The 17,283-nt window shown below is 42.6% G+C and overlaps 1 protein-coding gene across 2 annotated transcripts in view; it reads right to left on the minus strand.

The window, feature by feature from the left end:
* LOC139544460 (low-density lipoprotein receptor-related protein 1) overlaps positions 1–17,283 on the minus strand; it is a 65,314-nt gene that overhangs the window by 17,585 nt on the left and 30,446 nt on the right. For both annotated transcript variants that reach the window (XM_071351575.1, XM_071351574.1), the window contains exons 24-28: positions 15,842–16,028; positions 10,228–10,437; positions 9,949–10,132; positions 7,704–7,905; positions 7,403–7,567 (exon numbers count right to left, since the gene is read on the minus strand). In XM_071351575.1, the coding sequence (XP_071207676.1) occupies positions 7,403–7,567; positions 7,704–7,905; positions 9,949–10,132; positions 10,228–10,437; positions 15,842–16,028 (948 nt within the window). The remainder of the gene's footprint in view (positions 1–7,402; positions 7,568–7,703; positions 7,906–9,948; positions 10,133–10,227; positions 10,438–15,841; positions 16,029–17,283) is intronic.

Below are 17,283 nucleotides of genomic sequence, written 5' to 3' on the forward strand. Positions count from 1 at the left end.
AATCAGTTGAAGAGCATGCACTTAGTTTTACTTGCATTTACAAGCAGTTGGAGGCCTCGGAAGGACTGTTGTATGGCATTGAATCTCGTTTGGAGGTTTGTTCGCACAGTGTCGAAAGGGCCAGATGTATACAGAATGGTGTCGTCTGCTTAGAGTTGGATTAGAGAATCACCAGCAGCAAGAGCGACATTGATATTTAGAGAAAAAAGTCGGCACGAGAATTGAACCGTGGCACCCCCATAGAAACTGCCAGAGGTCCAGACAACAGGCCTTCCGATTTGACACACTGAACTATCTGAGAAGTAGTTGGTAAACCAGGCGAGGCAGTCATTTGAGAAACCAAGACTGTTGAGTCTGCCGATAAGAGTGTGGTGATTGACAGAGTCGAAAGCCTTGGCCAGGTCAATGAAGACTACTGCACAGTACTCACTTTTATCGATGGCGGTTATGACATCGTTTAGGACCTTGAGCGTGGCTAAGGTGCACCCATGACCAGCTCGGAAACAAGGTTGCATAGCGGAGAAGGTATGGTGGGATTCGAAATGGTCGGTGATCTGTTTGTTAACATGACTTGACGATTTTAGAAACGCAGGGCAGGATGGATATAGGTCTAACAGTTTGGGTCTAGAGTGTCTCCCCCTTTGAAGAGGGGATGACCGCAGCAGTTTTCCAATCTGCGGGTATCTAGGACGATACAAAAGAGATTGAACAGGCTAGTAATAGGGGTTGCAACAATTTTGGCTGATTATTTTAGAAAGAGGGTCCAGATTGTCTAGCCCAGCTGATTTGTACAGGTCCAGCAGCTCTTTCAGAACATCTGCTATTTGGGTAGAGGAGAAGCTGGGGAGGCTTGGGCAAGTAGCTGCGGGGGGTGCGGAGCTGTTGGCCGGGGTTGGGGTAGCCGGGAGGAAAGCATGGCCAGCCATAGAGAAATGCTTATTGAAATTCTCGGTTATTGTGGATTTATCGGTGATGACAGTGTTACCTAGCCTCAGTGCAGTAGGCAGCTGGGAGGAGGCGCTCGTTTTCCATGGACTTGTCCCAAAACCTTTGAGTTAGCGCTACAGGATGCAAATTTCTGCTTGAAAAAGTTAGCCTTTGCTTTCCTGACTGCGTCTATTGGTTCCTGACTTCCCTGAACAGTTGCACATCGCAGGGACTATTCAATGCTATTGCAGTCTGCCACAGGATGTTTTTGTGCTGGTCGAGGGCAGTCAGGTATGGAGTGATCCAAGGGCTATAACTGTTCTCAGTTGTACATTTTTTGAAAGGGGCATGCTTATTTAAGATGTTGAGGAATTAAGGAACGACCAGTCATCCTCGACTGACGGGATGAGGTCAATATCCTTCCAGGATACCCAGACCAGGTCGATTAGAAAAGCCTGCTCGCAGAAGTGTTTTAGGGAGCGTTTGACAGTGATGAGGGGTGGTCATTTGACCGCGGACCCATAGCGGATGCAGACAGTGAGGCAGTGATCGCTGAGATCCTGATTGAAAACAGCAGAGGTGTATTTGGAGGGCAAGTTGGTCAGGATAATATCTATGAGGGTGCCCATGTTTACCGATTTAGGGTTGTACCTGGTAGGTTCCTTGATAAGTTGTGTGTTATTGAGGGCATCTAGTTTAGATTGTAGGACTGCCGGTGTGTTAAGCATATCCCAGTTTAGGTCATCTAACAGAACGAACTCTGAAGATAGATGAGGGGCAATCAATTCACATATGGTGTCCAGGGCACAGCTGGGAGCTGAGGCGTGTCTAACAGGTGGCAACAGTGAGACTTATTTCTGGAGAGATTAATTTTAAAAATTAGAATCTCGAACTGTTTGGGCATAGACCTGGAAAGTATGACAGAACTGCAAGCCATCTCTGCAGTAGACTGCAACTCCTCCCCTTTGGCAGTTCTATCTTGAAGGAAAATGTAGTTGATGGAAATCTCAGAATGTTTGGTGGCGTTCCTAAACCAGGATTTAGACATGGCTTAAGGACAACAAAGTCAAGGTGTTGGAGTGGCCATCACAAAGCCCTGACCTCAATCCTATAGAACATTTGTGGGCAGAACTGAAAAAGCGTGTGGAGCAAGGAGGCCTACAAACCTGACTCAGTTACACCAGCTCTCTCAGGAGCAATGGGCCAACATTCACCCAACTTATTGTGAGAAGCTTGTGGAAGGCTACCCAAAACGTTTGACTGAAGTTAAACAATTTCAAGGCAATGCTATAATACTAATTGAGTGTGTAAACTTCTGACCCACTGGGAATGTGATTTAAGAAATAAAAGCTGAAATAATTCTCTACTATTATTCTGACATTTCACATTCTGTAATAAAGTGGTGATAAAGTGGGCTTAATAAACTGACCTAAAACAGTTTTTACTAGGATTAAATGTCTGGAATAGTGAAAAACTGAGTTTAAATGTATTACACACATAGTGCTGGGAAAAGGTATTTGCCCCATTCCCAATTTATTATATTTTTCACATTTGTCATACTTAAACATTTCATATCAAACAAATTTAAATATTACACAAAGAACCCAAGTAAACAAAAGTATCACTATTAAAACTGCATTTTGTATTTATTAAAAAAAGCTATCTGAACCTTCATGGCCTTGTGAAAAGTAATGCCCCCTTGTTAAATCATGAATTTACTATAGTTAATCAAGTTTTTTGGAAAGCTGAGTTCAATTTTACTAGCCACACCCAGGCCTGATTACTGCAAGACCTGTTGAATCAAGAAATCACTTAAATAGAACCTGTCTGACAAAGTGAAGTAGGACAAAATAGCTCAAAAAGCAAGACATCATGCTGCGATCCAAAGAAATTCAGGAACAGATGAGAAACAAAGTAATTGACATTTATCAGTCTGGAAAGGGGTTACAAAGCCATTTCAAAAGCTTTGGGACTCCAGCAAACCACAGTGAGAGACATTATCCACAAATGCAGAAAATTTGGAACAGTGGTGAACCTTCCCTGGAGTGGCCGGCCTACCAAAATTAAATCAAGAGCGCAGCGACGACTCATCTAAGAACCCACAACATCTAAAGAAATGCAGGCCTCACTTGCCTCAGTTAAGGTCAATGTTCATGACCATAAGAGACTGGACAAAAATGAAATCCTTGGCAGAGTTCCAAGGAGAAAACCACGCTGACCAAAAAGAACAAAGGCTAGTCTCACTTTTGGCTAAAAACATCTTGATGATCCCCAAGACTTTTGGGAAAATATTCTGTGAGCTGACGGGACAAAAGTTTAACTTTTTGGAAGGTGTGCGTCCTTTTACATCTGGCGTAGAAGTAACACAGCATTTCAGAAAACAAACATAATACCAACAGTCAAATATGGTGGTGGTAGTGTGATGGTCTGGGGCTGCTTTGCCGCTTCAGGACCTGGATGACTTGCTGTGATTGATGGAACCATGAATTCTGCTTTCTACCAAAAAATCCTTTGGGAGAATGTCCGGCCATCAGTTCGGGACCTCAAGCGCACTTGTGTTCTGCAGCAGGACAATGATCCAAAACACACCAGCAAATCCACCTCTGAATGGCTTAAAAAAAACTTTTTTTTTTTTTTTTTTAGTGTAGTAGTCAAAGTCCGGACTTGAATCCGCTTGAGATGCTGTGGCGTGACCTTAAAGGCAGTTCATGCTCTAAAACCCTCCAATGTGGCTGAATTAAAACAATTCTGCAAAGGAGAGTGGGCCAAAATTCCTCCACAGCGATGTGAAAGACTCATGGCCAGTTATCGCAAATGCTTGATTGCAGTTGTTGCTGCTGAGGTTGGCACAACCAGTTATTAGGTTTAGGGGGCAATTACTTTTTCACATAGGGCCATAGGTTCAGATACTTTTATTTATTAAAGGAAAAAAACTATCACTTAACTGCATTGTGTGTTTACTTGGGTCATCTTTGCGTAATATTTAAATTTGTTTGATGATCTGAAACATTTAAGTGTGACAAATGTGCAAAAAATAAGAAATCAGGAAGGGGCAAATATTTTCACAGCACCCCATATAACGTCTCCCCCATATAACGTCTCCCCCATATAACGTCTCCCCCATATAACGTCTCCCCCATATAACGTCTCCCCCATATAACGTCTACTTTAATGTCAATAAATTGGTGATGGCACTAGAACAGTCTGCAACACTCGGCCTCACCCTACTAGAATCTGAAGTCAAAATGTCTACTTTTTGCTGATGATCTGATGCTTCTGTCCCCAACCAAGGAGGGCCTACAGCAGCACCTAGATCTTCTGCACAGATTGTCAGACCTGGGCCCTGACAGTAAATCTCAGTAAGACAAAAATAATGGTGTTCCAAGGAAGGTCCAGTTCCCAGACCACGAGTACAAATGATATCAAAACACCGTTGCCCTAGAGCACAAAACTACACCTACCTCGGCCTAAACATCAGCGTTATAGGTAACTTACACAAAGCTGTGAACGATCTAAGACACAAGGCAAGAAGGGCCTTTGCCATCAAAAGAACATTAAATTCAACAAATTAGGATCTAGCAAAAAATACTTTAATCAGTTGTAGAACCCATTGCCCTTTACAGTTGAGAACTAGGGGTCCACTCACCAACCAAGAAATAAAAAAAATTGACCAATCACCAAATTGAGAAACTGCATGCAGAATTCTGCAAAAATATCCTCTATTATTTGGAAAACACCAAATAATGCATGCAGAGCAGAATTAGGCCGATACCGCCAATGATCAAAATCCAGAAAATAACCTTTAAATTCTACAACCACCAAAAAAGGAAGCAATTCCCAAACCTTCCACAAAGTCATCACCTACAGAGAGATAAACCTGGAGAAGAGTCGCCTAAGCAAGCTGGTCCTGGGGCTCAGTTCAAACAGACCACACAGAGCCCTAGGACAGCAACACAATTAGACCCAACCAAATCATGAGACAACAAAAATAAATTCTTGACACACTGGAAAGAAATAAAAAACCGCAAACTAGAATGCTTTTTGGCCTTAAAACAGAGAGTAGTGTCAGAATACCTGACCACTGACTGACCCAAAATTAAGGAAATCTTGTACAGACTCAGTGAGCATAGCTTTACGATTGAGAAAGGCCGCCGAAGGCAGACCTGGCTCAAGAGAAGACAGGCTATGTGCACACCCTAACCCAAAATGAGGAGTAAACTGAGCTGCACTTCCTAACCTGCTGCCAAATGTATGACCACGTTAGTGTCACATTTCCCTCAGACTACACAGATCCGCAAAGAATTCGAAAACAAATCCAATTTTGATAAACTCCCATCTATCCCTCACTACATATATAGTGAAATACCGGTGTGCAATCACAGAAGCCACAAGGGCAACCAGTGAAGAACAAAGACCATTGCACATATGACACTTGACAGGTCACTTTTCTTGGAGCTTTTGTGATTAATGTTCACTGTAAATTAGTATCGTTTATTATCTACATATGTTTCCCATGCCAATAAAGCCCTTAAATTGAATTGAGAGAGCGATAGAGACCACGAGACACTTCGAGACAGAGAAGGGCAGTGACAAGGTCAACATCATGACCACTACCACTGATTATAAGGGTTGATTATAAGGGTTGAACCCATGTCCTTAAAACCTTTTGTCAATAGGGGGGCGCTATTTTCACTTTGTAAAAAATCGTGCCCAAATTAAACTGCCTCGTACTCAATTATTGCTCGTACAATATGCATATTATTATTACTATTGGATAGAAAACACTAGTTTCTAAAACCGTTTGAATTATATCTGTGAGTATAACAGAACTCATTTTGCAGCAAACTTCCTGTTAGGAAGTGAAAAATCTGAAATCGAGGCTCTGTTCCAAGGCCTTCCTATTAATTTGCCTGAAATCTATGGATCTACGTGCACTGCATACGCCTTCCACTAGATGTCAACAGGCAGTGAGAGGTGGAATGGGGTGTCTAGCTTGATCTGAGGCCGAACAAGAGCTTTTGGAATGACGTGACCAGAATTTATTGTCTTGGAAGGCGTGATAAGGGACCCCAGATTGCGTTCTGAAAAGCTTTCGGTATAGACGTTAGATATCTCCGGCTCTGATTTTATTTGATATGTGATAAAAACATCATGAAGTAGTTATTTTAAACCGAGTTATATCAGTTTATTGAACGTTTATTGCGATTTTCGGCATTTTCTTTTCGTTATGTGAAGTTGGCCACGTTTGCGCCACATGGCTAGCTTTGGTTGCTAATTCGACAGGAGAAGAGGACATTCAACCAAACAACGATTATTCTGGACAAAGGACAACTTGTACAACATTCTGATGGAAGCTCATCAAAAGTAGGAACCATTTGATGTTATTTCGTATTTCTGTTGAAAATGTTTAGTCATATTTTCCGCCCTCAATGCGGGCGCTGTCTCGCTATAACGTAAGCTGTATGTCGTACTAAAGTTATTTTAAAAAATCTAACACAGCGGTTGCATTAAGAACTAGTGTATCTTTCATTTGCTGTACAACATGAATTTTTTTGTAAAGTTCATGATGAGTTATTTGATTAGGTGACTGTCCAAGATTTCTCCGGACAATTTTGTGCATTTTGACTACGTATTCACATTGTAAAACCACGATTTGTACCACTAAATATGCACATTTTCGAACCAAACATATATGTATTGTGTAATATGATGTTATAGGACTGTCATCTGATGAATTTGGTCAAGGTTAGTGATTAATTTTATATCTTTTGCTGTTTTTTTGCGATCGCTACCTTTGCGGTGAATGAACGCTGTTGTGTGGTTGGCTATTGTGGTAAGCTAATATAATGCTATATTGTGTTTGCTGTAAAACACTTAAATCTGACATATTGGCTGGATTCACAAGATGTTAATCTTTCATTTGCTGTACACCATGTATTTTTCATAAATGTTTTATGATGAGTATTTAGGTATTTCACGTTGCTCTCTGTAGTTATTCTAGGTGCTTTGGTGATATTTGTGATTGTAGCTGCAATGTAAAACTATGATTTATACCTGAAATATGCACATTTTTCGAACAAAACATAGATTTATTGTATAACATGTTATAAGACTGTCATCTGATGAAGTTGTTTCTTGGTTAGTGACTAATTATATCTTTATTTGGTCGAATGTGATAGCTACCTATGCCGTAAAAAAATTGTGAAAATATGCGGTTGAGTCTTTTGCTATCGTGGTTAGCTAATAGAAACAGTGTTTTCGCTGTAAAACATTTTAAAAATCGGAAATGGCTGGATTCACAAGATGTGTATCTTTCATTTGGTGTCTTGGACTTGTGATTTCATGAAAATGATATTATATGATATCCCTGTCGCGTTAGGCTAGGCTATGCTAGTCAGCTTTTTTGATGGGGGGATCCCGGATCCGGGTTTGTGTCTCGTGAGAAGTTAAACCCAACCCTCGTCCAAAGCCTTACCCTGATTCCAAAAGGCTGTCCAGGTCTTTTGAGTAAAACTTTGCGGTTCTTGCCCGTGTTCTTGTGGGATACTTGAATAGTTCTCCTCTTGGTGTCAGACCAGTAGACCATGTCATTGAAAACCATTACAGAGAATGGACTGGGCATTTCAGTCAGCTGCAGAAGCTTTTGTGAAGACAGACAAGAGCAAAAATAAATGTCTTAACCAGTCAGATTCCATGTTTACAGTAAAGTTCATATCTAGACATTCCATGTTTACTGTAAAGAGTACAACCATAATTAATGTTAGCTGCAGTGTTACCCTGACATTGTGTCCTTCCAGGGATACAGAGCCGATGCACTGCAGTTTTTCATCTGCCCAGTAGATTCGGTCAGTGAGAGTGTCCACAGAGAGACTGACTGGCCAGCTCAGACCACGAGTCAACACCACTTTCCTCTCAGAGCCATCCATCCCTGACCGCTCTATCTGGGGATCGCTACCAACCTCTGACCAGTACATCAACCTGGGAGAGAAAGAACAACCATTAGTCTACATCAGGGGTAGACAACCCTGGTCCTGGAGTGCCCAAGGAACTTCAAGTTTTTCATTTAACCAACCTGGAAGACCAGGTGTGTTGAATTTAGGCAATCATTACTAAACTGATAAATTAGCTCAGTTGGGACAAAATCCTGCAGCACTCCAGGAACAGGGTCGCCTACCTCTATCCGTCTACCAACATCTGTCCTACAGTCCACAACTTCAGACGAGTTTATGCTTTATTATATTCTACTGAAGCTTTATTTTAACGCCCTATCCCCTCACCCACCCTATGTGGCAGCAGCCCTTTTACATGTGATATGTTTTATGACTGCTGCAAAATTAATTGCCTCTGAGGACAGTTAAGTTCTGAATACTGGCTAGAGCAATTAAACATGTAAGGGGGAGTTGTGTTTTTACAACTCCAACATAATACAATTAAAGACCCGTCTTCCTTCAGGCTCAACCAAGCAGAGTGAGGTTCTAGAAAAAGGACAGACTGTCATACTAACTTCTAAACAGGTGGACCCCAGGGAGCGCCAGAGGGACCTGCACATCTATCATAAGCCTGAATTAGACCATTTTGATTATGAAACATTTTCCCCATACCATTTACAAACCAACCACATTGGGAACCTAAGTTGGAGTCAGTGTCAAACTATACAGACTAGGGCTTGCCGAGTGGCGCAGGAGTCTAAGGCATTGCAGTGAAAGCTGTGCCGCTAGAGATGCTGATTCAAGTCAAGGCTCTGTCGCAGCCCGGCTGCAACCGGGAGACGCACGCAGCGGCGCACAATTGGCCCAGTGTCCGCTGAGTTAGGGGAGGGTTTGGCCGGCAGGGATGTCTTGTCCCATTGCGCTCTAGCGACTCCTGTGGCAGGCCAGGCGCATGCACGCTGACACAGTCGCCAAGAGTACAGTGTTTCCTCCGACGCATTGGTGTGGCTTCCGGGTTAAGCGGGCATTGTGTCAAGAAGCAGTGTGGCTTGGTTGGGTTCTGGAGGATGCACGGCTCTCGACCTTCGCTGTGCCGAGTCCGTACGGGAGTTGCAGTGATGAGATAAGACTAACCACCAATTGGATACCATGAAATTGGGGAGATAAATGGTAAAAAAAATATATGAACTATACAGACTCATACATAGGGATGTGGTTTCATTTTCACAATTCGGACCTATTGTACTTGTCATGATTTATGGGCTGAATGATTATTTGATGCGATTATTTGTGGATTTTATAGAAATTGCGTGATAAATTCCATATGCCTATTTTAGTTTTAATTGGATTTAAATATAGTTGTCTATCAGCATTGTTTGAAGCTCAGTTATATTCAAGTCACCCTACCATCATATCTAACCCAATGACCCCATTAGATGAGAATTCCCAAATCAACTTGGGAGGTACACAACTCTCCTCATGAGCCGTCATCGAGAACCACAGGGAAAACTAATTGTTCAGTTCACTCCATATTGGCTTAAATGGGTTTCTGGATTTTCACCTCTAGAAAACTAGCTGTTAATATTTAATAAATTCTAACTACATCATTTCTGTTACCATTTGTCATTATTGATAACTTTTACCTAACTTGTATTGCTGTATAATATGTTGAATAATCACCTTCCGGTGTAAACATCATGGAAATTGAAAACAATAAACTAATTGAGAGAAGGCATGGTCCTGAAGTCCCTCCCCCAAAAAGGATATTCACATGAGCACCACAATTCCTATTCCACCCATGCTCTACCAAGGTTTTCCAGCACCACAATGCCTATTCCACCCATGCTCTACCAAGGTTTTCCAGCACCACAATGCCTATTCCACCCATGCTCTTTCAGCACACAGCTATGACTTCTATTGTACTTCAAATAACTTGTACACAGGCTGCTTAAGTCTCAAAACCTTCTCAAAGCCAAATTCATACTCTTCAGAGGGATAATGGACTTTTCAGGGCCGTGCTATAAAAACAGAGTGATAAGTATATTAATTTGTATACCCTTTGGGCGGCAGCAGCCCTCACACCCTAACCCACCCTTTGTGTGGCAGCAGCAGTAGTGAGCGAGGCTGCTCCAGATCCTCATCCAGAACCACTATGTAGTTCTGAGACTTTACTGTAGATGTGCCCAGCCTCACAGCCAGAATCTGACCGGCCAGCCCATCCAGCCAGTACAGGTTCCTGCCAACCCAGTCCACAGCTATAGAGTCAGACTTCACACCTACAGAAAGAAAGCATTCTGTTAGCAAACATCTAGTAGACAGTAGGGCTGAGACTGTACTTGGTACTAACCCTGTCCTTGGTTAGGATACTAACCTTTGACCAGAGTGCCTGTGTCCTTGGTGTTGATGGAAGTCCACTTGATGCTCTCCTCCTCCAGACTGACCCAGTATACCCTCTGGTCTCGCCAGTCATAATCCACACAGAACACAGGTGTCTGACTAGTGGAGAGCACTGAAAGGCTGGAGCTATGCAACCCCAACACCAGCAGCTCATACTGAACAGATGCCAGCAGGTGAGCCTCATCTACACAGAAAAAATACACCATCAATATACCATGACAAAACACACCATTCTGAATACAATGACAAAACTATATTAGACAAATCTACATTAGTTGCATCTATTAGGTTGAGCCAGCAATGCATGTTAGAGTTTTTCACCCCCTTCATTTCTCCATGTTACATAATTAAATTTGACACTGGTTCAATTTCCTAAATGCTCAGATGCCACTGCAATCCGCTGGCTCGTTGTCTTGCTGGAAGGATGTATAGAAAACATTCTCCCATAGGGATTCTCTAGATGTATAGAAAACATTCTCCCATAGGGATTCTCTAGATGTATAGAAAACATTCTCCCATAGGGATTCTCTAGATGTATAGAAAACGTTCTCCCATAGGGATTCTCTAGATGTATAGAAAACGTTCTCCCATAGGGATTCTCTAGATGCCGTTTGTGACCCACCATCTTTTTTCAGTCTTATGTTCCAAAATTTGAATTGGTGTTTTTACATTGGATAAAAGTACACTCAGAGCTTCAAAATGGCATATCATACACCATAGTTGGGGGAAACCAGAGGAAGTAACCCTGCTTTAAAAAGTTGATATACTTAGAATCCCATTTAGGAGTTAAAAGCATTCGAACATTTGAGACCAACTGGCTCGATTCGGTCTTATGTAGCAACATTTGAAAAGGTGTTTTTTTTACATTGGATGAGAGTAGACGCAGAGCTAGAATATGGTATATCATACGATAGTTGAAGAACGGGAAAGTAATTCTGCTTTGAAAGTTGATAAATTTGTAACCTCACATTTGAGAAAATGGCCCTTGAATATTTGGTACCTACTGAGAGCTCGTCATGTTCAATGGGTGTTGGTAAATTGATCAGTTATGCGCTCTATCACACAGACGAGTGGTCTGAAAATCGGCATGTCCAGCCTACTCATAAGAGAAAGCACATCATGGCTAGTGGGAAGGTTGCTGCTTTTTCCTAAACCAACTAGGCTCTTCATTTAACAATTGTATTCGTATTTACAGATAACATACAACGTTTGTAATTAAGGCATGTGAAAGTTCACAAGTTGATATGAAAGTTAATTATGGCAAGGCGACCGGAAACATAACCGAATACAAAGTGTAGCTATTCCCTCCGCAAGGCAATCAAACAAACTAAACGTCAGTATAGAGACAAAGTCGAGTCGTAATTCAACGGCTCAGACACGAGACGTATGTGGCAGGGTCTACAGTCAATCACGGACAACAAAAAGAAAACCAGCCCAGTCGCTGACACCGATGTCTTGCTCCCAGACAAACTAAACTCCTTTGCTCGCTTTGAGGACAATACAGTGCCACTGACACGGCCCACTACCAAAACCTGTGGGCTCTCCTTCACCGCAGCCAACGTGAGTAAAACATTTAAACGTGTTAACCCTCGCAAGGCTGCTGGCCCAGACGGTATCCCTAGCCACATCCTCAGAGCATGCGCAGACCAGCTGGCTGGTGTGTTTACGGACGTATTCAATCAATCCCTACCCCAGTCGGCTGTTCCCACATGTTTCAAGAGGGCCACCATTGTCCCTGTTCCCAAGAAAGCTAAGGTACCCGAGCTGAACGACTTCCATCATCATGAAGTTTTTTTTATTTTTATTTTACCTTTATTTTACTAGGCAAGTCAGTTAAGAACAAATTCTTATTTTCAATGACGGCCTAGGAACAGTGGGTTAACTGCCTGTTCAGGGGCAGAACGACAGATTTGTACCTTGTCAGCTCGGGGATTTGAACTTGCAACCTTTCGGTTACTAGTCCAACGCTCTAACCAACCTCAGTGCTTTGAGAGACAAGTCAAGGACCATATCACCTCCACCCTACCTGACACCCTAGACCCACTCCAATTTTCTTACTGCCCCAATAGGTCCACAGACGAAGCAATCGCAATCACACTGCCCTAACCCATCTGGACAAGAGGAATACCTATGTAAGAATGCTGTTCATCGATTACAGCTCAGCATTCAACACCATAGTACCCTCCAAACTCGTCATTAAGCTAGAGACCCTGGGTCTGGATCCCACTCTGTGCAACTGGGTCCTGGACTTTGACAGGCCGCCCCCAGGTGGTGAGGGTAGGTAACAACATCTCCACCCCGCTGATCCTCAACACTGGGGCCCCACAAGGTTGCGTTCAGCCCTCTCCTGTACTCCCTGCTCCCCCATGACTGCGTGGCCATGCACGCCACCAACTCAATCATCAAGTTTGCAGACAACACTACAGTGGTAGGCTTGATTACCAACAACGATGAGATGGCCTACAGGGAGGAGGTGAGGGGCCTCGGAGTGTGGCGTCAGGAAAATAACCTCACACTCAACGTCAACAAAACGTTGACAAAAGGAGAATATCGTTGACTTCAGGAAACAGCAGAGGGAGCAACAGCACTTCAACCTCAGGAGTAACTGATTTTGTTGCACTACTTTACTTTCTTGGCCAGGTCGCAGTTGTAAATGAGAACTTGTTCTCAACAAGCATTCCTGGTTAAATAAAAGTGAAATTCGCTAGGGTAGGGGGCAGCATTTGGAATTTTGGATGAAAAGCCTGCCCAAATTAAACTCCTACTCAGGCCCAGAAGCTAGGATATGCATATAATTGGTAGATTTGGAGTTTAAAACTGTTAAAATAATGTCTGAGTATAACAGAACTGATATGGAAGGTGAAAACCTGAGGAAAATCCATCCAGGAAGTACTATTATTTTGAAAGGCTGTTTTTCCATTGAAAGCCTATCCAGCATACAAAGACTTAGGACCCAGTTCACAAGGTCTATGGCTTCTTCTACATGTGGCCAGTCTTTAGGCATTGTTTCAGGCTTTTACTCTGAAAGTGCTGCTTCTCCCTCATTTTTCAATCAGTGGACATTTCTAGACATGAGTCCAGCGTGTGATCGGGAGCGCGTCTTTGTTTCTCCTTTTCAATTGACGAAGCTTTTGTCTGGTGGAAATATTGATTATTTATGACAAAAACCTGAGAATTGATTTTAAACATCGTTTGACATTTTTCTACGAACTTTTATTGTACTTTGACTTTGTCTGGGTGTTGAGTGCGCTTTGTGCCTTTGGATAACTGCACTAAATGCACCAACAAGAGGTTTATGGACATACAGAGGGACATTATCGAACAGAATGAACATTTGTGTAACATGGAGTCCTGGCAGTGCCACCAGATGAAGATCAAAAGTTAGTGATTCATTTAATTGCCATTTCTGAGTGCTCCCCTTGGCTGTGAAATGTCTGTATGGTTCTTGTGGCTAGGCGCTGTCCTAACAATCGCATGGTGTGCTTTCGCCTTAAAGCCTTTTTGAATTCGGACACTGGTTGGATTAACAAGAAGTTTCTGTAAAATGGTGCATAATACTTGTATGTTTGAGGAATTTTAATTATGAGATTTGTGTTTGAATTTGGCGCCCTGCAATTTCACTGGCTGTTGAGGTGGGACGCTAGCGTCCCAATGATACCAGAAAGGTTAAAAAAACATTTAAAGGCTGAAGAAATTTGGCTTGTCACCAAAAGCAAATTTACAGATACAATCTAGTTGAGAAAGTGTTCATTTACAACTGCAACCTGGCCAAGATGAAGCAAAGCAGTGCGACAGAAACAACAGAGTTACACATGGAATAAACAAGCGTACAGTGAATAACACAATAGGAAAAAAGAGTATATACAGTGTGTGCAAATGGCGTGAGGTAGGCAATAAATAGGCCATAGTAGCAAAGTAATTACAATTTAGCAGATTAACACTGGAGTGATAGATGAGCAGATGATGATGTGCAAGTAGTGATACTGGTGTGCAAAAGAGCAGCAAAGTAAATAAAAACAATATGGGGGATGAGGTAGGTAGATTGGGTGGGCTATTTACTCATGGGCTATGTACAGCTGCAGCGAATATAGAGAGAAAGCATGGTAACCCATAGGCCCTGTAGAGAGAAAGCATGGTAACCCATAGGCCCTGTAGAGAGAAAGCATGGTAACCCATAGGCCCTGTAGAGAGAAAGCATGGTAACCCATAGGCCCTGTAGAGAGAAAGCATGGTAACCCATAGGCCCTGTAGAGAGAAAGCATGGTAACCCATAGGCCCTGTAGAGAGAAACCATGGTAACCTATGGGCCCTGTAGAGAGAAAGCATGGTAACCTATAGGCCCTGTAGAGAGAAAGCATGGTAACCTATGGGCCCTGTAGAGAGAAAGCATGGTAACCTATGGGCCCTGTAGAGAGAAAGCATGGTAACCTATGGGCCCTGTAGAGAGAAAGCATGGTAACCTATAGGCCCTGTAGAGAGAAAGCATGGTAACCCATAGGCCCTGTAGAGAGAAAGCATGGTAACCCATAGGCCCTGTAAAGAGAAAGCATGGTAACCCATAGGCCCTGTAGAGAGAAACCATGGTAACCTATGGGCCCTGTAGAGAGAAACCATGGTAACCTATGGGCCCTGTAGAGAGAAACCATGGTAACCTATAAACCATGGTAACCTGCATGACCAAAGATTTTACAAACTACACCATGTCCAGAAAATTTTATTTTTTTGCCAACTGGCCCGGTCATATCAGTGAGAAACAAAGTTAGCATTGGACCCTGTCTCAGCCTTCGAATAGGACCCAGAGTTACCGAAGGTCATGCGATCAGGAAAAACTCCAGGCCCCAGAAAAGACAGGTATGAATTTTGACACACCACGTTTAGGCTCTGTGGTGCCACCTCTGCTTTAAATACTATAACTTATACATGTCTAAAGAACAGTCTTAAGACAAAATATAAGATTCCATTACTCCATAGTTTAACTTGTTTTACTTACCTAGTTAAATAAAAATAACAGGAATATTAACCATGTATTGCTTCAAAATATGTTAAAACGATGTCAACAACCTTGTCCAATTCCCATCTGAGTCAGTTTATGTATTAGTGTATGTTAACTGTAGGGGTAAGGACTGATTTCGCAGACAGATTTCACCTAGTCCCAGACTAGAAATTATTTTGGCTGGATATTTTCCATTGATCTTGCTTTTTAGTCCAAGACTAGGCTTAATATGTGTCTGGGAAAACCTCCCCATAATGTTTAAGTGAGTGGAATGATGTCTTACATGAAAAAATATGTTTACATGACCAGGTACATTAATGGGGTAAACCTACTCTAAGAGTAAGAATTAGGCTGTTTGAGAAGGTTTGAATCCTAATCAACCCATCCAATGGGAGTACATCTGTTGTGGAGGTACAGTAGATGAATGACGCTTCAGTACTCTAGCAGTAGTTAAGCCACTTATGCTGAAAAACCTAGTTTCTGCATAGGTCAAAATAGCATTTGCATTTCCTGTCTTTTCTGGCTTCAGACAAAAGCAAATATTTCACTTAAACAATTTGTATTAATTATTCAAGCAAAGACACGTTTGGAGTACCTTGGGTCTTGCAGCTGCGACCATTTGGTTCCAGCAGATATCCATGGTGACAGCGACACAGGAAGGAGCTGCGGGTGTTAAGGCAGGTGTGGCTGCAGACGGGTGGTAGGACCTCGTTACACTCGTCAACATCCACACAGGACAGACCATTAGCCTGCAGCCGGAAGCCTGCAGCACAGATGCACCTCTGTAGGAGACAGAAGGACCACATGTCACAGCCACACTTCTGTAGGCCAACACATTGGGGTTTGTTTTAACTCACCGGTCCATGGGGGCTTAGGGCATGTGGCTAGGGTTAAGGCGTGTTGTGTGGCTAGGGTTAAGGCGTGTTGTGTGGCTAGGGTTAAGGCGTGTTGTGTGGCTAGGGTTAAGGCGTGTTGTGTGGCTAGGGTTAAGGCGTGTTGTGTGGCTAGGGTTAAGGCGTGTTGTGTGGCTAGGGTTAAGGCGTGTTGTGTGGCTAGGGTTAAGGCGTGTTGTGTGGCTAGGGTTAAGGCGTGTTGTGTGGCATGGTCTAGGGCATGTAGCTAGGGTTAAGGCTTGTTGTGTGGCATGGTCTAGGGCGTGTAGCGGGGGCCATCGTTGGGCTGCGGGTGTGAAAGAGTCAGCAGGTTACAGGCATTACACACCTGGCTAAAATATTCCTGTAGCTCTGGAGTAACTTTCATAGATCACTTTGACACCTTCTAGAAACGGAAGATACTCTACATTGACTTAAGCCCAGCTCATAAATAGCCCACATTAACATATGTAGCCTAAGAAACAAGGTTCATGAAATTGATAACTTGCTAGTAACAGATGACATTCATATTCTGACCATCTGAAACTCACTTAGATAATACCGTTGATGATACAGTAGCAATACATGGTTATAACATCTACCGAAAAGACAAATGCCAACGGGGCGGTGTTGCGGTCTATATTGAGAACCACATTCCTATAAAGTTGAGGATCTTATGTTAAATACTGTTGAAATAATAAGGCTACTTGTTTACCTGCATCACCTAAAGACCATTCTGGTGGGAAGCTGCTATAGACCAAGTGTTATCAGCCAGTATCTGGATAACATGTAAAATGCTTGATATGTTATCACAGGTGTATTTTCTGGGTGACCTAAATATTGACTGGCTTTCATTAAGCTGCCCACTCAAGAAAAAGCTTCACACTAGTGCCTGCAACCTGGTTCAGGTTCAGTAAACCTACCAGGGGAGATATACAGCACAGGAATGAAATCAACATGTATTGATCACATCTTCACTAATGCTTCAGATATCTGCTTTAATGCATTAAAGCAGTATCCAAATCCATTGGATGTAGTGATCACAATATGGTAGCTATATGTCGGAAAACCAAAGTTCCAAAGGCTGGGCCTAATATTGTGTGTAAGAGGTCATACAAAACCTGTTGTATTGATTCCTATGACAAAGAATATTTGCTGGTCTGTG

This window comes from Salvelinus alpinus, chromosome 18 (assembly GCF_045679555.1).
Source record: "Salvelinus alpinus chromosome 18, SLU_Salpinus.1, whole genome shotgun sequence".
In the NCBI taxonomy this organism is placed as follows: Eukaryota; Metazoa; Chordata; class Actinopteri; order Salmoniformes; family Salmonidae; genus Salvelinus; species Salvelinus alpinus.